General features: G+C 66.0%; 1 protein-coding gene across 1 annotated transcript in view; it reads left to right on the top strand.

Moving 5' to 3' along the window:
• Positions 1-11,746: 11,746 nt before the first annotated feature.
• LAMA5 (laminin subunit alpha 5) overlaps positions 11,747-19,338 on the top strand; it is a gene marked incomplete at its 5' end in the record, with an annotated part of 52,435 nt that continues 44,843 nt past the window's right edge. Inside the window, 2 exons of the mRNA XM_082670510.1 lie at positions 11,747-12,028; positions 16,401-16,553. Of these exons, the coding sequence (XP_082526636.1) occupies positions 11,747-12,028; positions 16,401-16,553 (435 nt within the window). The remainder of the gene's footprint in view (positions 12,029-16,400; positions 16,554-19,338) is intronic.

Here is a 19,338-nt window from a genome sequence, read left to right as displayed (position 1 = left end):
TCAAAGCAAGCAGGCTGCGGAGAGCAGGCAGCAAGGCCCACCTTTACCCCCCAGGCCAGGCCTGCCGGGGGCGGACACCGGGGTCTGGCTCCAGGCTGACCTCTGTCCCAGGCCCCGCCATCCTGAAGGGGCAGCACGGTGATTAAGGCTGAGACCTGGGAACTGGGCAGGCCTGTTTTCTAGTGCCGACACCCCGGCCCCGGCCCCTCTCCTTTTTTTTTTTTTAAAGATTTTTTGATGTGGACCATTTTTAAAGTATTTATTGAATTTGTTACAATATTGCTTCTGTTTTATGTTTTGGTTTTTGGCCATTAGACATGTGGGATCTTAGCTCCCTGACCAGGGATCGAACCTGCACCCCTTGCATTGGAAGGTGAAATCTTAACCACTGGACCGCCAGGGAAGTCCCCCCTCTCCTTTCTCAGCCTCAGCTGCCCCATCAGAAGGTCGAAGCTGTTCTCCCTTCCCCATGGGTGGAGGGGAGCGTTCAACAGGACAGGGCAGCTGGGGGCCTTGTACACCTGCGGGCGGGCACAGATCTCGGGAGGGAAAGACCACTCTTCCACCCACCCCTTTACTGCTGTGCTCTTCAGTGGAAACGGGTACTGCGGTCTATCTGTCTGTCTGTCTGGGAGGTGACCTTGGACTGGCTCTTCCTGCCCTGGGAGGAACCGGCAGCATGTACAGCACAGGAAACTGAGGCCAAGGGAGAGGAAGTGGCTCCCCCCATTCACGGAGTTAGGATGCAGGGCAGGGCTTGAACCCAGCCTCGGGCTCTGGGGGTGGAGGGGTGGGACGCAGCGCAGCCAGGATGGGCCCTTGTGCCGGCGGAGAGGACCCCCCCTGCCCCGCCCCCCCGCCCAAGCTGAGCCCTAAGGAGGGTTAATGGTGGGCTTTCAGGCACGGAGCACTCAGAAGTGGCGGTTTGGAGGTCCTTCACCTCCCTGCTCTGCCCCGGGGACACCCAGCAGGGGCCTGGGTGGACAGGGCTGCCTGTGGGGCCCAGCCCAGCCTCTGAGCACCAGGCAGCCGAGCATGTCAGCTGCTGCAGAAACATGCCCAGGGACAGAGATTTGCTGGGCCTGGAAAGCCCAGGTGGAGAGTGACGGAATCCAGATTCCTGCCCCGCGTGAGCGGGCGCGGCCCGGGCTTGTCCGGCACAGCCTGGCCCCAGAGCTCCTCTGGGCTCTGGGCAGCTTCTCCGCTCCCTGCCCAGCTCCACAGGCTCTCTGGGACTCTGAGGCCCCAGGATGTCCTGCAGGGCCCAGCCAGGAGGCGCCGCCCCCCCGACCTGCTGTGACCTCGAGCAGGTGGCCGTGCGGGCCGGGACGCTGTCCTGGGCCCCCGGGCAGGCATGGGCCCTGCAGCGTTCAGGACGGGTGACCCGTGTCCTCGGGGAGCTCCTGGCCTGGGGAAGAGGACAATTAATGTCTCATCTCAGGAAGGTCTGGGGCAGTGGGTCTCATCCCAGGACGGTCCCCCCAGGACATACTGACTGTCTGGCTGACTGCCCTGCCTGGGGGAGGGGAGGGTGCTACTGGCCGCTAGTGGGTAGAGACCGGGGATGCTGCTGAACACCCCACGGTGCCCAGGAGGGCCCTGCAGGGAGGCGTCCGGCCCAGGATGCCAATGGGGCATGGTCTAGGGCTCTGAAGGGCAGCGGCCCAAATGAGGGGGCCGTAGGTCAGGTGATCAGGGAAGGCCTCTCTGAGGAAGGGACGCTGTCATGCAGGGACCAGCCCTGGGAGGTGCCACCCCTTCACACTGGTCACCCCAGAGCCCCTGCAGCCTGCGGAGAGGAGGCCCAGAGGCTCGCTCTGCAGTGGGGGCGGGGAGAGGCAGGCCGAGGATTCCAGAAGGTGGAGGGAGGCCTCTTACCAGACTCCCTGCTCCCGTAGCCTCGGCCACATTCCTCCCCCTGGGTGGGCAGGGGTGGGCGCTCGGTGCATTCCGGTGGAGATACCGGAGGCCCTGAGGGCGGCCTGTGCCAGCCTCCTGCAGGGCCCAGACGGCCTCCTGCAGGCTCTGCCCCGCTCGGCTTCCCGGGGCTGGGGCCTCGCTGACGATGCCTGGGCTCAGCTGTTGCTACAGAGCGTGTGGGCACATGTCCAGCCAGGAGCAAGCCCTCGGGACGGGGACTGAGCAACCTTGCAGATAAGGTCAGGACTGACCAACCCGGCAGCCTCTTGACCCCTGACCAGCAGGCTGGGTCGCACAGTGCCTCGGGGTCACAGCGCTGGTGACAGGCAGCGTCCACATAGCCCCTCTGATCCCCAGTCTCCCGTCTGTAAAATGGGCTTTTGTGAGCATCAGATCAGGCGCCCGCCCAGTGCCAGCGCAGGGCACCAGAAACGGCAGCTCCCTAAAGCCCCACTGGGTGTGTGGCACAGAGACATGGTGGCGCTGAGGGACTGGGGCCAAAGCCAGGCAGGAGAACACGATCAGCCCCATCGGCTCAGGGGCCCAGAGAGGTTGCGCCTCTGACCTGAGATCACGCAGCAAGCCCTGGATGGAGCACGGAGGCAACAGGAGACCGGGCTCCCAGGGAGGGGGTGACTCTCAACTCCCAGGCTTCACCTCCCTCACTACCACCCCCGGGGGGGAAACCCAGCCACAGAGCCCCTCCGAGAAGGAGACTGTGCTCTCAGGAGACCCTACCGCTGCGGAGCCCAGCACGAGCCTTCCCAATCTCCCGTGTTTACATTCCTCTAGGAAATATCTCCCCAGGAGAGCTGAGGACCAATGTTTTGTAAATGTTGAAACTTGAGGCAAACAGAGGCCTGGAGCTGAGCCCACCCACCGTCCCTACCTCTCCACACCGGCAGGGGGAGCCCCCAGCGGGGGTCCTGGAGGGGACCGCAGAACGGAGCCCTGGGCGGGCAGGATGGGGCCCAATCGGTGGTCCCTCCGCGGCCCCACCTTTCCATACTCTCAAGTCCTCCTTTTATGAAATTGGGGTGACAGGAGACGGAGGTGGTTGGGTGTCACTTGCATCTGAAGCACTGGTGGCCTTGGGGGAGCCCCAGTACTTGGCGGGTTTCGCGGTCAGGCCCCGAGGCACGAGCCTGCGGGCTGAGCTGCGTGTGACCCAGGGCCCCGTGGACGCTCGGGGGAGACAGGGTGAGTCAGTCTCCCGTTTAGGGTTGAGTGTCTAGGGCTCCCCGCAGCCCTAAACACGGGCCTGCGCCTCCCCGGCGCTCACGGGAAGCATGGGACGAGCTGGCTGTGTGATGGGAGCGGTCCGGCGCCCAGAGGCAGCGCTGCCTCGGCCATCACCACCTGCCGTCACCCGCTCCCGCCTCGGCTGCGCTCTGCCCGCTCAGCGAGCCTTGTGGCCCAGGCGCACCCCGAACTGCCGGCTCCCGGTTCCAGCGGCTTCTTCAAAGAGTCCGCCTGCCAGGCTCGGAGCTGCGGCGGGTGTGGAGCAGCTCACTCCCGCTCGCCCACTGGTGGGCATCTGGGCTGCTATGGGAAGCGCCGCCACAGACGTTGTGCACGGGATCGCTGTGGATGCACCCCCAGAAGTAGGGGTGTGGACCCCCGGGGGGACGCCGCGTTTCCTCTCAGGAAGCACCACACTAGGTCCACAGGCGCACCGTCTGCGTCCCCGCCGGCAGCGTAGGGGACCCGACTTCCTTCATCCTGGCCCGCACTTGTTACTGTCTGATGTTTTCACTCTGCGCTGTGGCCCTCAGGCCGCACGAGAGAAGCAGGGCCCTGGGCGCTGAGCCCTCTCCCTGTCAGCCGGCCCTCCCCCCTCCGGGGCCTCCAGGCCAGTGTGAAGGCCATGGGGCACAGGTGTCCCAGCATCCAGTCACAACTGCCCAGCACCTGCTCGGCACGGGGCTCAGGACATAAAATAAATAATAAGATAATGAAATGAAATAAATAAAAATATTAAATAGTCATTGAATGAAGGAAGGAAGAATGTACGCCCGGAGCTGGGCTCTGTAGGGTGGCTCAGAGCTGGGTGGGAGAAGTTTCCTGGTGGAAGGTATGGGTCGTGCAAAGGTCCTGTGATGCGAGGGGGCACTTAGACTTTGTAAGGAGGCCAGTGAGGCTGGAACGCTGGGGGCAACAAGGGGGCGAGAGGCAGCTTGACGGCCTTGGAAGCTGCAGGGGCGGGGGGCGGGGGCACTGGAGAGTCTCCAGCAGAGGCACACAGGGCATTTTGCCTCTGAAAGGCCACCTGAGGTGACGGAGAGAGGAGCGACCCCTTGTCACAGCTGGGGGCCCCAGAGTGGGTGGCTCTCAACCCCCGGGCAGCATCCAGGCCAGGGCTCCCTAGGGCCCCAGCTCACCCCCTCCCGCTCAGCGCTGGGGAAGATGTCGCAGGCTCCTGCCAGCCCAGGGGATGTGCCAGTCTGGACCACAGAGGACGGACAGGGCAGGTGCTGCCCCAGGCCTCCTGCTCCAACCCGGCCCTGGCGGCCTGGCAGCCCTTGCCCTTCTACCGCATCCCGTTGGAGCACATCCTGGACAGACAGACAGCTGTCAACCCCTCACCCTGTAGCCTCACCCTTCCTGGGCCACAGCACCACCCGAGCCTCAGTTTCCCCGAGAGCCTGCCGGTAAGATGCGCACACGTGGGAAGGGCCAGGGGCCCCCACGCTGTCCTCGGGCCTTTGGCTCGGGGGAGGCACAGAGGGTCATCTGGGCCCACCCCGCCTCCTCTGCTCACCTGAACAGCCGGGTGACAAGAGTCCCTGCCCTCACACGCTGGCCTGAGGAGTGGCTGCACCCAGTGCCATGTGGGCCCTTGTCCCCCTCTGCCCGTGGCCTGGGGCCTCCCCGGGCCGCAGCCCCGACGTGCAGGCAGTGGACTGTGGTGCCCCCCTGGACGAGGTAGACTCCACCTCCACTTGCCGTGTCCCAGGGCCGTGTGGCAACTCAGAAGCCCAGGAGAGCTGTGTCATCCCCAGCCGGCCCACTCCCCAGCCCAGCCTGCAAGGGCCACTGGGACCCTGCGGCCAGAGCTTCCCAGGTGGGCAGACGGGCCTGGCAGGCAGGCAGTGGCTCTGCCACCACTGCTGCTGCAAATCCTTCTCCAAAGGCCCCAGGAGACACGGAGGAGGGGTGCCCTAGGGCTGCCCAGAGTAGCGGAGCTCAGCAGATCTAGGGCAGCAGATGGCAGGAAGAGAGACAGAGACACCGAGAGACCCAGACAGACAGACAGAGGTAGGGAGACAGAGGGACAGAGCCAGAGAGAGGGTAACCAGAGAATGAGAAGCCCAGAGGAGAGAGTCAGAAGAGAGAAAGGTAGGGGTGCTGGAGGGAGAGGAAGAGGGCTGGGGAGCGGAGTCAAGGCGGGGGGCTGAGTCTCAGCGGGGCCCGGGTGTGGCACAGGGACCCCGGTGCTGCTCTGGGTGGCGGGGGCCGCCCGGGAGGAGGAGGCCACTTGCTGAGGGCCAGTGGCCTGGCTGGTCAAGGGCAGAGCAGGGGCTGCTGGCCTTAAGCCCCACAGGCAGGGAGAGGGCCGTACCTGGTGCGGTTTGGGTGGTGCTGGGCAGGGCAGGCTGCCCTCGAATCTCATGGCTCTTGCCGGGGCGACAAGCCCCCCGTGGTTCATCATGGGGCCCCCAACCAGATGCCCCAGAGCTGGCGAGGGGCTCGGACTGACGTGGCTCCCTTTAGGGGACTGCGGGCCCAGGAGGCTGCGGCCATTCCAGCCACTCCCCGTGTGGGCCTGCTCTGGCCCGGGGCACCGCCCCGCACCCCTGCCCTTCCCGTGGGATCAGATTCCGCCTGGGCAGTGAGTCCTCCTGGCCATATAAGGCTGTCTGTGGGTACCTCTTGGAGAAGCTGCAGAGCCCTCACCCCGCGGGAACCATTTGGCCAGGCCCCAGGGACCGAGGCAGGGGAAGGGGCCTGCTGGAGATGGGTCCTGTGAAGGAGGAGGGCAGGGGCGACCCAGGCCCGCAGGTGCCACCCCCTCCCTCTGTGCTGGGCACCCCCCCCCCACCGCCCCTCACCTGTTTCCCCCTCAGGGCTGCCCAGTCCGGAGTACAGAGCAGGGAGGTGGTGAGCATGGGGGTGGGGGAGTACTAGGGGCCAAAGGTCAAGTAGGATAAAAAAATGACACTGTAGAAATGTTGGCCCCATGGGTGTCCGATGTGCGCGCTGCAGTCCCGCGTGGAGGATGCCGTGGTTGATGCAATGTCGTTACCGTCTTCCAGAGTCACCCCACGTGCTCCCCACCACACATCCGCGATCAGGAAGCCCGGACCCCCAATTTCACACCCCAGCAAGGTGCTGGCAGGTGCCCTGATGGTGCCCTTCCTCAAGGGAGGTGCCTGGGTCTGGGGTCCTAAGAGCAACCTCACTACTGAACCATCCCCTCCCTTCGCTCTCTGGAGATGGTTGGATCTCCAGGGAGGTCCCAGGCCCCCTCCCCGGGGGTTCCTAGGGCCCCCTACCCGGTCCACCCCCTCCGCTGAGGCTGGGGCCTGAGATGTGCTGCTGAGATTTGCCCCTCAAGCCCAGGGCCGGGTTGGGGGTGCCCGGTGAGCCAGGGAGGGGAGTGATGTCTTGCAGGGATGCAGACACCTGGGCGCATCACAGTTGGCAGCCCCTCCCTACACCCCCTTCCCCAGCAGGCGCTGCCTCTCCTTCCAGCTCACAGACCCTGGGCTGGGAAGGGGCCCTGGGGCATAGCCAGGGAGGCTTCTCCTGGGAACCCGAGGTTTCCTCCAAACGCCTCCCAAAGTCACAGGGCCCTTCACAGCCTGGATGGACCTGAGGGGGGTGAACCCCAGAGGCCATTCCCTCGAGCAGTGGGCACTCTCTGGGCACCTCCTCTTCGCCAGGCCTGGGGCTAGGGAAAGGCAGGACACAGGTGGGATTGGATTTAATAAAATGAACGCACCTGAGAAAGCAGGCCAGGCGCATACCTGATGGCTCTCTGGGGCGGTGCCTAGAGGCCCAGGTGGTCAAAGGGGCAGGGGCTCTGTTGTGTCCTGCGCAGAGGGAATAAGGCCAAAGTCCCCATGAGATAGAGGGGGAGGGAAGGCTGGAGGCTCTGCCAACCGGCCAGACAGGCGGGGTGTAGTTGAGAGGCCCCACAGGGCCCAGGGAGCTGCGGTGAGGCGCCTGGTTGTTACCCTAAAACAAGCAGAAGCCAGTTTGGCCTGGGAGGAGATGGGGTGAGGCACGTGTACCAGCCAGCGCCCAGCCCCAGCAGCCACCCAGCACCCGTAGCTCTTACTGCAAGGGTTCCAGCCCACAAGGTGACCGGCCGGATTCCTTCCAGCTTGTGTTGTACTTCGCAAAACCTGGCGTCCCCATGTCAGCGGGGCGGGGCTTCCCCTACACTCAGCGGGAGCTGGACTCTGGGCTCCTGGCCGGTCAGGGCTCTCTGCTCATGGACAGCATGCTGACCACCCCATGGGGAGTCCCACATGTCTGAGCTTCCTGGGTTCCTGTGCTTTCTATAGGGCCAGGCCTGCCTGCCTAGGACACCAGTTGGGAAGGAGGTGAGCTGAGTGGGAGACAGGAGCTTTGGGGAACCTCCGTGGAGAGCCCAGGACCCGGGGGGCTGGCCAGCCTGCGTCTCGTGGCACTGGGCACACCTAAGCCTGTCTGTGCCCCCTCCAGTATAAAGCCCCCCCATCAGGACACCCGAGGCTCAGGCCTGCAGTGGGCACCCTGGGGGCTGGCCTATGAGCTGGGCACACAGCAGGCAGAGGTGGACCCTCCGGAGCTCCAGGCTCAGAAGGTTCCCAGAGGGGGGCCCTTGGCTGGGCAGCATGGGGTCAAAGCCGTCCGCTCCTCGTTGGGGTCAACGCAAAACCTGGTGGCCTCCAAGCTTCCCCAGAGCTCATGCCCTAGAGGCCTGGAAGGGCCCAGAGGTGGCCTAGCTGGGGCCACAGGCAGCGGGGAGACGCTGCTCCTTCAGGAGCATCAAGGGGCCTGGCCCCAGACCCTCCTCCGCCGGGAATGCTGGGCTCCAGCCTGGCCCCAGCCTTCTGGTGCGCGTTCAGCTCATCGAGGCCTGTCCTCTGCCCTCTGGCCTCCAGCCCTTCCAGGGGACCATGCCAGCCCAAGGCCAGGGGAGAGTTCTGGGCTGAGCAATGGCCCAGAGGCCCCGGAACTCTCCCGGCCCCAGACCAGCTGGGTTTACAACCTTCTAACGAGCCCTCCTCTCAGCTGTGAGTCCTCAGGGCGCCCAGCTGGGCTGCGTCCTCCCCTCCGCAGGACTGGGCTGGACCCGGGCTGCCAGGGCCCCCAGCATCAGCCTTGCTGCCTGCCCTGTGGATGGACGGATGGGGGACATGTTCTCACCAGCTGGGCTCCCTGGAAGGTATCAGAGCAGCCCTGGGGGAGGGAAACGCGGCCTCAGATATTCCAAACCACAGCCTAGCCTCTCCTGAAACCTCTTCCTGCCGAGACAAACCCTCCCAGTCACGAGCAGAGAGCTCGGGGCTTCTTCCTCCCACGCGGCTGCGCGGACCCACTTCCACAGTGCAGCTTCTCCCAAGAGAGGGGGCTCCGGAACAGACGGTCAGGCACAGCCATCGGTTATGATTGTGACGCGATGACGAGGCTTGAGTGCAGTGAGGGGCACCCCACGCAGCTGCTCCCCGAGAGGTTACAGTTGCGGCTCGGGCTGAGGCAGGTGTGCCCATGGCCTGGCCTGCTGGTCCCCACAGCTGCCCCGCAGATGGGGCTGAGCAGGGGCTCCTGGGGATGCCGTAGGAGTCGGGGCAGTGGCTCAGGTGAGGGCCGCTGTCCTGAGGGCAGGCTCCCCTGGCCCAGGCCACACGGCAGAGGCCATACCCCTGGGCTCAGGGGGAATTGGCCAGACCCCCTACCTAGGTCCAGGAGCACCTCTTCCCCACTCAGGCTGCCACCTGTGCCCGACCTCCCACGGGTCCCAGGGCTTCTGTTACCCTGGGGCTGGGTGGGGAGGGGCTCTGGGTCTGGGGTCTGCCCTCGGGGCACGTCCAGAGCCTAGTAGGACAGAGGCGGTCAGGCTGCCTCCACGGCCCTCCCCCATGAGCTGACCCCCACCCACTACCCACCTCCCACCTCCCAGGACTGACCATCTCTCTCCTGGATTTAGGACAGAGGCTGGGGCAGGGCAGCCTGCTTGGGGGGTGGGGGGCACTACCTCAGGGCCCCATACCCAAAAGGGGCCCAACACGTGCGAGAGGAGAAAATGAATGCCAGTCCAACTCCCTCTCCCTTGCTAACCACACGCTCTTGACTGACCCCCCGACGTCGGAAACTGACCCCCAGTTTCCGAATTCGTAAGTAGGAAAGGCAGCTGGTGGCCCAGGAGTCGGAGCAAGGTGGGAGATGCACTCGCTAGGCCATTTGGAGATGACTGGCTGGGAACGCGAGGCGGGAAATGGGTCCCCGGCCCAGCCCCGCTGACGACCTTCCCCTAGAACCACCACCGGCCAGGAGGTCAGTGTGTAGCCCGACTGGAATAACACCTCCATCCTCCATGCCACCCACTCCTGCCCCAGCTGGGACGCACAAGCTGGCACCAGGTGTGGGCAGAGTGGGCACCTCGCCCAGCCCCTTCCACCACATTCTCCTCTGCCCACTTCACCCACCCCCTCCCCCCAGGCCCGGGCCACCAGTTGCTCTGGGGCAGCTGTCTGCCTGGAAGCAGCTCGGCCAGGATTAACCCTCCCCGTGCTGGGCGCATTCTCGGGCGGCGGCCCCTCCCTCCCGCCTGCTCTTGGATGGCGGATGACTGGCCCCTAGGAGGCTCAGAGGGCTCCCACCCCTCACCTCTAACCGCTGGTCCCTCCACGGAGGTTGGGAAGCCGACCTGGGGCGGTGGAGGGTGGGAGGTTGCCAGCCCCAGTCCCCAGGCTGACAGGTCCCCAGCTGTCAAGCGGGTGCCGGGGGCCAAAGTGCTCTGCTGTGATGTGCGTGACAGGGGACCTCTGGGCAGTAGGGAGGGTGGGGCGGGGTCAGGTCAAATCCCCCATCTGGAAACCCTGCTACTGCCCAGAGGCGGCTCTCCGGCCGCTCCTCCCACGGGATCATAAATTAGCTGGTGAGCTGGCCCGTCTGCGTGGGGGACTCAGGATTCCAGCATGGCCTGTCGCCCCTCCCCCACCATCTAGGCCAGCCCCTCCCCCACCCAGAGCCTCTCCGGCGGGGAACCACCTCTCCTCCCCCTCCCCCAGGTGGAGTTACGGAATTTCCTGGGAGTAGGGGGAGAGGAGAGGGGAGAGGGGAGGAGAGAGGGGAGAGAAGAGGGAGGGTCATCCCGCTGCCTATTTCTCAACTCCTAGAGAAGCGGCAGTCCAGCCCCTTGGGAGTCGGATTCGCAGGAGGCCAGGGGACAGCCAGGAAGATGTGGCTAGTGGCGCAACCTTCCGGGAACAGCTGCTGGGGCAGAGCTCCCACCAGGACCAGCTGGCTGCCACCCACACATTTACTCGGCCTCCCAGGACTGTCCAGGGGGTCTCAAGTGGGACAGACACCCAGCTGGCCTGGCTCATAGACCCGGGGGGAGCTGCCCCATCAGGGCTTCCCTTGAGGCCGATCTGGGCCAGGAGCTGGAGGGGAGGAGACCCAGTGGCCGAAGCCACCCAAACGCAGAATCAGCTGGGACACAATCCTGAGTCAGGCCTCTACGTCCAACCCCATTTCCCCAGCGTCCTTGAGTGCCTGCCCTGAGCAGGAGGGTTCCACTGGCAGACAGAGATAGTGGGGTCCACAGTGCCCCAAAGCAGGGAATCCCCAGGCACAAGGGTTAGCGCCCACCTGGCCCTGCAGCCCCAGCCCCCGCAGGTGCTCAATAGATGTCCTCCTTCACAGGCAGCCTTCCTGGCACCCGCGGAGCCCTGGGCATCCTCCCTTCACTGCAGGGGCCCCATGGGGCCAGTCCCTCCTGATACACTTCCCTATTTTAGAGTATTTTTGAGCCAAACCCTGGGTAGGCAGGGGTCGGGTGGGATGGAATCTGACATGGCCCCCCCAGAAAAGCATGGAGTCCCTAATCAGGGTCTCCCTGTCCCTCGGCAGATCAGATTCCCTCGCTACTACCGCCACTCACAGCTGACGGAGAGCACCTTCCCACACACCTGCTGGATGGGGCAGATATGGGGGCCAGTATGAGGGGTGAAAAACCAAAAACCGGCCGGGGAGAGGCAGCGAGGCTGCGCTGCGCTCCGGAGTTCACCCCCTCAATCCCGGGGGGACCCCAGCGATCGGGCTCCCAGGCCGCGGTCGCTCGGGTCGCTCTGCCGGTTCTGGGGTTGCGGGTGGGTCCGGGCCGGGCCGTGGATGGGGCAGATGCCGGGGCTGGACCCGGAGCGAGCGTGCCTGACTCCTGGCCGCGGCGCCAGACCTGGGGCCGCCGGGGGCGCTCGGCCGCCGAGAGGTGCCCGAAGTTAGGGAAACAAAGAGCGGAGCCGCTGGACGGGGAAGAGCGGGCCGGCGCGCCCGGGGCCTGGGTACCCGAGGGCGCGAGGGGGCCGCTTGGGACCGGGAGTCACGCCCCGGGGGCCGCCGCGGCGTCGCGTTCCCACGGCCCGGCCCGAGGCCAGCAGGTGTCCCTTCCGAGAGGCCGGCCGGACCGGGGTCCCAAGGGTTAAGGCGGCCGGCAGCCCCTCCCCCCGGCCTCCCCCGCCCCCTCCCCGGGGCGCGGGGCTCGGGCGCCCAGGCGGGCCGGGGCGGGGCCTGACGTCCGCGGGCGGAGCGAGCCGAGTCGAGCCGGGCCGGGCCCCGCGCTGCAGACCCGCCAGGCTCCAGCCTCGCTCGCCGTCCCCGGAGCTGGAAGATGGCGAAGCCGGGCGCGCGGCCCCGCGGTTCCCGGGGCCCCGCGCCGCTGTTGCTGGCCGGGCTGGCGCTGCTGGGCGCGGTGCGGGCGCGGGAGGCAGCGGGCAGCGGCTTCAGCCTGCACCCGCCCTACTTCAACCTGGCGGAGGGCGTCCGCATCGCCGCCTCCGCCACCTGCGGCGAGGAGGCCCCGACGCGCGGCGCCCCGCGCCCCACCGAGGACCTCTACTGCAAGTTGGTGGGGGGCCCCGTGGCCGGCGGGGACCCCAACCAGACCATCCAGGTGAGCGCGGGCCGCGGGTCGGGGGGGCCAGGCCGGGGTGGCGGGGACGCCGGCGCGGGGCACGCACCGGGCTCGGACTCCGGCACTCCAGCCCGACTCGGCGAGGAGCCCCAGGGGCCGCGGAGAAGCCAGGTACGGACCGCGGCCCCCGCCGCCCGTCCCTACGCCCCGTTTCCGCCTTTCGGCGGACGGAAGGGACCCCAACTCGGCCCTTCGGGCTCAGCCAGAGAAGTGCGCGTGTCCCAGGGAAGGCGGCACGCAGCGGACCCGGGCGCGGCCGGCACCGCTCGAGTTCGGCGGCGGCGGCTGGCCGGAGGGGAGGGGCTGGTGCCTGGTCCCCGGCGGCCCCAAGTCCTGGGATCCCGGCGAGGGCGGGACTTGGCCTCCCCGGCCGGCTGCCTGTGGGATGGGGGCGGACCACTCCGCCTTCCCCCGGGACAGGCTGGAACCTGCTGGCGACGGGATGGGACGGGGATGGGGCGGGAGGGGCCAGACAGAGCTCTCGCTCCCGCGGGTCTGGGGAGTCGGTGGGACCCTCAAGGTGGGAGGGGGACAAACGGAGGGACTTTTAACTGAGGAAGGGAACACAGACCGGCTGCCGCTCTGCCTGGGGCGATAGGGTCTGCCCCAGAGGCTCCCTGCCACCCCGTGCTAGGCCCATCCTCCCACCCCTGCCAAACCTGAGGGAGAGTCTGGGGGCCCCAAGGCTGTTGTAACCTGAGCCTCAGCCTCCGGGGACTTGCTGCCACCTTTCCGGTAGGAGAGGCTGGGGGAGGGAGGAGGTAGTTGGAGAGTAGAGTGATGGGGTGGGTGATGAATGAGGGAGCCTCAGCTGGGGCCCCTTCCCTGCCGCCTGCCCCACCCCACCCCCCAGGGAGGGAGGAGTACGAGGGGGCCCTGGTGCAGCAGAGCCATCCGGGACAGAAATGTCACCTCCCGCCGGTTCCTGGACCCATGATCTCCTCAACGCCCTGTACAGCTGAGCAGGAGGTCTCAAGCCCACGTTTCAGGTGGGGAAACTGAGGCCTGTGAAGCCCCAAAGCCAGACCCGGATCTGGGTGGGGTGAGCGGGGCGACCTGAGACCCCAGCACGGGCCCTTAGCGCTTCTGGGTGACATCAAAGGGGACAGGTGGAGGAGAGGCGCTTGGGGGGGGTCTCCAAAGCTGCTCAGAGGGCCTGGTCAGCCCTGGCCACCCCCCCCCCACCCCCGCCGCCGCCTAGATGCTCAGCTGGGATTCCGCAGTTAATCAGCCCAGGCTCCAAGCCATCTCCTTGTTGGAGAGAGGCGCCCTGTTGCCCACCTGTGCTGCCTGGCCCAGGCCCTTGAGGAGGGGCAGCTGCGTGGATCCCTGAGGGAGGGGTCATTTATTACCACCTCCTGGTGCTTAAAGGAGCCGCACAGGAGCTGGTGGCCTGGGGTCAAAGGCCTTCTCCTTAGCTGTGTGGCTCCCCCCCAGCCTCAGGCTCCTCACGAGGGCCGGCCTCACCCGAAGTTGTGAGCTTGGCCTGAAGGGCTGGGGAAGCTGTCCATCACACAGTGACCACTTGGCAAGTGGCAGTGGCTGTGCGTGGCAAGCGAGGGGGCCCTGAGCGAGCACTTCAGCCCTGCCCTCGCAGCTCCCAGTCTGGCAAGTTGGAGCTGAAGCCTCTCTTTGAAACTCTGTAGCGCTCAGCCATCGCACCCCTGTGCCGAGGCTGCCAGGGCAGAAAGGCCAGCCGGAAAGACGGAAGGCCAACCTTAGTCAAGCTGCTGGACCCACTGGAGCCTCTGCCCTGTCCTCGTGGGGAACGGGATCTGCTTACCGCCCTGGCTTCCTGTTGGGTTGGTGTTTGGGCCTTGCCCACAGACGCTGGAGCTGAGTGGCCAGGCGCACCTCTCTGTCCCAAGAGCCCAGTCTTGTGGGTGGGTCAGGGAGGACGTGGGCCCAAGGCTGCAGGCCAGCAGCTCCCAGGGCCCCCTGGGGGAGATAGGACAGAAGCTGGCCGGGGTCATGCCACCTGGGGTGTGAGGTGAGCCCTCATGGGCATCGGGGCAGCTAGGGCAGGCAGAGGGCTCCTTGGGAGTCTGGCCCTGCGACTTCAGGTGGGCATCGGAGGAATTCCGTGCTGGCCCAGCCCCGCAGGGGAAGTCGGGGGCTCGGCTGCCGGCGTGGTGACTCACTGGGAGGGGAAGTCCTTATCACTGCTCCTTGCTTCCTTGCTCTGTTCCTGGCAGGACCCTCTGCAGCACAGGGGCGGAGAGAGGCTGCTTTCCCCAGCCCCATCCGCCAGGCAGAGAGGTCGGCAGCGACCACGTCACCGAGCAGTCCCGCTGCGGCCACATGGGCAGTAGAGTCGTCATCTTCCCCTGATTCTCTGGGTGGACATGAGCAGACACGTCCCTTGGCTCCCTTGACCAAGGGAGCCTTCTTTGGAAGGCCCACCCCAGCCAGATGGCCCTACCCACCACCTCTGAGAAGCTCCCCAGCTCCGCCAGGCCCCAGACAGCCCCCACGCACGTGCTTAGCGCTCTCGGTGAGCCTCTCTGAGCCCCTCCTCTGCTCACCCTCTGGCCGCTCCCACAGGTCTGGGAGCCAGAGCCCGGGTTCCAGTTTGGGGTTCAGCGTTTGAGCTGGTAGTATGGCCTGCACAGATGGTACCCCTTTTCTGGGTGTCCTCCATTGCTCCAGCCCCTCGGCGTGGCACCTCTGGGTGGTGGCCTCAGGGACACAGTTAAGAACGAGGCAGGTGCGCCTCCCCCCGCCCCCCAGGAGGCAGTAAATGGAGAATTGCTAATAGCCAGACGATTCCACGTCTCCCGCGGTAGAATAAATAAAGCGCAGTGATGGGCGTTGTGGTCTGGAGCTCTGGGGCTCTGCTGACGAGGTGACAGCTGAGCTGGAGGACAAGAGATCAGGGTGCCAAGGCCCCAGGCAGGAGCGGGGTAGAGACGGGGTCAGCCAAAGCGCCCAGCACGAGGGGTCCTGGGAGCCCCTGGGTGGGAGGCTCGGTGCCTGAGTCTGCTGCCTCGTGGTCTCTCCATCCCGGGCGCACCGTGGAAGCCAGGAGCACACGTGTCCGCGCCATGCGTGTGTGGAGGCTTGGGGGCCCTCTGTGGCTGCCGGGCCTGGGAGTGGGGCAGGGCATCTCCCACGCTCCCACCTCTGACTCCTAGGACAAGGTCTGGCCCCCTGGGAGGCTGGGAGGGGTGGAGTGGCCGCGTTTCCCAGACGTGGCCTCTCTGGGCCTCAGACAATGCCAAGTCTCCGAGGGCTGCCTTTGTGTGCAGAGGGACAGCAGGTCTGGTTTCCTCTGGGGTGGGAGGTTGGGCCTCCCCTGGGCCAGCAGCCAGGGCTCAGCTCTGCCTCTGCCCCCGCCCCCGAAGCTTCCAGCGCCTACTCCTCTGCCATGGGGACAGCAGGCCAGGATGATGCTGGGAGCCCCCTCTCTCCCCTCAGAGGGCAGGGCCCCGGCAGGGGGCTGGGCCATGACAGAAGCAGCTGCCAGGCCCCGTGTGGGATCCGTCAGTCCTACAGTGGCCGAGGCAGGTGCCAGCATCGCCCCCACTCTTCACCCCGGGGCGCTGAGGCTGCCGTGACCTGGCCCGGTCCCAGGGCTCGGAAGTGGCAGAGCCAGGAGGTCCAGGCCTCGTCTGCTGGCTGCCCGCGTGCCTCCACTCTGGGGCCTGTCCCCACAGGCCGCTGAGATGGCTTAACTCCACCTGTCTGGAGACCCTAATCCAGATGGTCCTGGGTGAGAGCCTGGTGGAGAGGTTTGGGGGATGATGAGCTGGTGGAGGTCGGGAGGGGCTCACATCGGGCCTGGGCCTTCTGGCTGTAGCCCCACCTTCCTTTCTCTTTAGGTCCCCCCCAGGCCCCATCCTGCAAGAGCCCTTCTGAAGCCCCCTGCAGTGGCTGGTGGTTGAGGGGCGGGGGTGGGCGAGAAACGTGTGACTTGCCCCGTGACCGGCTCTTACCCCCTCAGCTCCAGCTGCATTGGCTTTCTTGCTGTTTACTCCTTGTTTGCTCTTCCTGCCCCAGGGCCTTTGCACAGCCAGCCCCTCTGCCTGGAGCACACCCGCCCCCTTATGGTGTAGGCCTCAGATGCCACCTTCTCAGGGAGGCCCGCCATGTTTTCCCACCTGCAGCGGGTGCCCTGCTCCCTCCTTGCTCTCCTGTTTCCTCTGTAATGGGTGTGATCATCTCTCACATGAACCGTATCCCAAGTTGAGAATCATATTTGCTCTCAGTGTGTACTTGCCAGGTGAATGAGTGACTGGCGCACAAGGGTCCACAGATTGGGGGTGCGGCCAGTGTGATGGGGTGGGAGGGTGACCAGAGGGGTAAGGAGTCCCAGCCCTTCTTGTCCATCTGACCGCCCCTTCCCCTACAGGGCCAGTACTGCGACATCTGCACAGCGGCAAGCAGCAACAGGGCACACCCTGTGAGCAACGCCGTTGACGGCACAGAGCGCTGGTGGCAGAGCCCACCGCTGTCGCGTGGGCTGGAGTACAACGAGGTCAACGTCACCCTGGACCTGGGCCAGGTAGAGTCCCTTTTTCGCCTTCTGCAGCCTGTCCCCTATGTCCCTGGCCAAAGGGCTCACCGTGGGGCGAGGACCAGAAGGTGAGGTGTCCACCCAGAATGAGCTTGGGAGGCTGGGCAGAGGCTGGGCACAGACGGGCTGCTGGTGGCAGGCCCGTACAGACGGAGGCGTGGCACTGGGTACCTTCCGTTTGTTTTCTCAGCATCCTCGTGGTGCACAGGGAGAGAGGGGCGCCGGATGGGGGGCTTTCCAGAGGTCACGTGGAGGGTTAGGGTGAGGGGCGCTAAGGGGACAACACGGAGGTGGGGCTGAAATGCTGTGAGCCCTGGTGTTTACTCTGAGGAATTCCTCTGCAGGGAGCCAGGCTCCACTGGCGGGAGTGGGAGGGGCTCCAGGAATGCAGAGGAGGCCAGAGAAAGTGGACATTCCTAGGATACCTGTGCTGCAGAGGCCAAGAGGGGTTAGGTGTGCCCGCCCAGGCCCCTGCACAGGCAGGGGTGGGGGATGGGAGCCAGGCGTTTCCCAGTGACAAACGAGCCCCCCTTGGTGGACCTGGGCTGCGTCCCACTCCTCATGTGACGTTGTTAGGCGCCGGGCCTTGGTATCCTGGCCTGTGAAATGGGCCAACAGTCCCGATGCCTCCTTGGGTGGGGTGGGGGAGGGGGAGGTAGGTGAGGCCAAGCCCAGAAGCGGCCACAGCTCTGGGCCTGCCTGGGAGCTGGGTTACAAGGTCGATCCTGCTAGACCTCGCCTCCACCCCCTTCCCTGTTCATGGGGCCGGGGAAGGAGCTCTAGACCCGTGAGTCCAGGTGCCTGAGTCCAGGCCGGCTTTGCCACGGTCCCGGTGTGTGACCTGGTGGGTCTCTGCTCCTTGCTGAGCCTCCATGCCGCTGTCATCCTGGGGGCGTTGGAGGAGAGGTGGTGGAGCATCTCCTGTGAGCCTGGCTGGAGGGGCTGCCCATCGCGGGCCCTGCCTGCGGCTCTGGGGCTGGTGGTGCTGCCTGACCCAGGTCTGGGTGGGGCTGCGCCGATTTCGCTTCAGCTCCCTGGGCTTTCACTGCATCTGTGCTCTCTTTCCCCCTGGAGGCAGGGAGGGACCTCAGCAACCCTGTGCGTCCCCGTCCCCGGGTGCCCCTCTCTCTGGCACTGCCACGGGTGGGGGAGGGGGAAGTGCATTCTGCCCCTGCCCCAGGGTCAATCGGGGAAACTTGTGCTGAGCTACTGGGCCCTTCTCGCCCCTCCTCCCCCGTGGACAAGCCTGGCCAGACTAGGGCAGGGCAAGGGCCCTTGCTGGGCGCACAGTGGCCTGGTCTCCATGACAACCCCGGGGTGGCCTGGAGCAGGAGGTGCAGTGGATGGGGCCGAGGGGCAGCTCGGATGGCGCTCAGCTCCCCCTGGCTCTGTGGCCTCTGAGGCTCGGTGTCCATATGTAGGAAATGGGCCAGCGGGGTGGAGGCAGGCGGCACATCTGCTTTGTAGACTGGGCCTGGGCCGGGGAGAGGGTTTCACTGTGTACATCCTGCTCCTCTAAGCCGCAGTTCCCCCGACTGTAAGATAACGCAAATGTAAAATGACTCAAGTGACTCTGTAGGCTGGGCCTGGGCCATTTCCAGCCCTGTCTGGGGGGGAGATTGACCCACCCATCCACCTAGCCATTCTTTCTCTCTCCCTGCCCCCCATCTTTCCTTCCTTTTTGCCACCCACCCATCCACTCATCCATCCACCAGCCCATCCACCTAACATCCATTCACCCACCAACGCTTCTTTCCATCTACTCGACCCTCCCTCCTCCCTCCTCTCTTCCTTTCCCCCTTTACTGACTTCCCAAAGCCCCGTCTTGGTTGGGCCGGGGGGCTGCCAGCCTTGGTTGGGGTGGGAGCTGGTGAGCATGGGGGGTGCCCACCAGTGTGCTTTAGAGCTGGGTGGAGCGGAAGGGCCCAGGTTCCAGCTCCGCGGGCGAGAGCGCTCTTTCCGGGGCACGTTTCTGAGCCACTGTGGAATTTCAGGGGAGACGTGCGCGTTCACCGCCTTCCCTTTCGGAAAAGGAGCTTGTTGCCCCTTCCTCCCTTGGCCACTGTGCGACGACTGGGTCCCTTCAGGGTGCCCTGCTCACGGGGGCCGGGGACAGAGACCAGGTCCTGCGTCGGCCGAGGAGCCCCACTTGGGGTAGGCGGTAGGGGAGGACGGAGGTGGCATAGGCTGGGGCACTGGGCGGGAGGCGTCTTGGAGGAGTGGGCCCGACTTGCCGGGCTGGCCCTCACAGGGGCCCCGGGGTCTGTATCCTCAAGTGCCCCCAGGTCTGGTGAGGCAGCAGCTGGGGCCCGCAGTCAGACTGAGGATGTCCCCAGGCAGGGCAGGACCCTCTGAGCACACTCCCTGGGGCAGATGGGGAGAGAGGCCGAGTGGGAGGGGCCTGGCTAAGCTGGTTCAACCCTGGGGGCTCCCTTGCTTTGGGGTGGGGCTGGGGCTTCTGTGAGGAAGCGGGCTGAGTGGGCAGTGGGGCTGGGCACTCCCAGTGCAGTGGCTGCCAGGGGCCTTTGTTCTGGGAGCTGGAGCGGATGCCCCGGGAAAGCGGGGCGGGGCAGGGCGGGGTGGGGTGATGGGGCGGCTGGCCCTGGGCATCAGGAGGACTTCCTGCCCTGGGGAGGACAGAGGGCTGGTGGGGCCTGGTCCCTGCGGCGTCTGCCTGTGGGGGGCCTCGGAAGCCTGCTCGCTCTGTCTTCCGGTCACACCTCATCCTGTTCTGACCTTCCCTGTTCCAGGGTGGGTGAGGGCCGTTGGACCC

This window comes from Grampus griseus (assembly GCF_964374135.1).
Source record: "Grampus griseus genome assembly, chromosome: 14".
Classification (NCBI taxonomy): Eukaryota; Metazoa; Chordata; class Mammalia; order Artiodactyla; family Delphinidae; genus Grampus; species Grampus griseus.
This window is presented reverse-complemented; position numbering and strand designations above follow the sequence as displayed.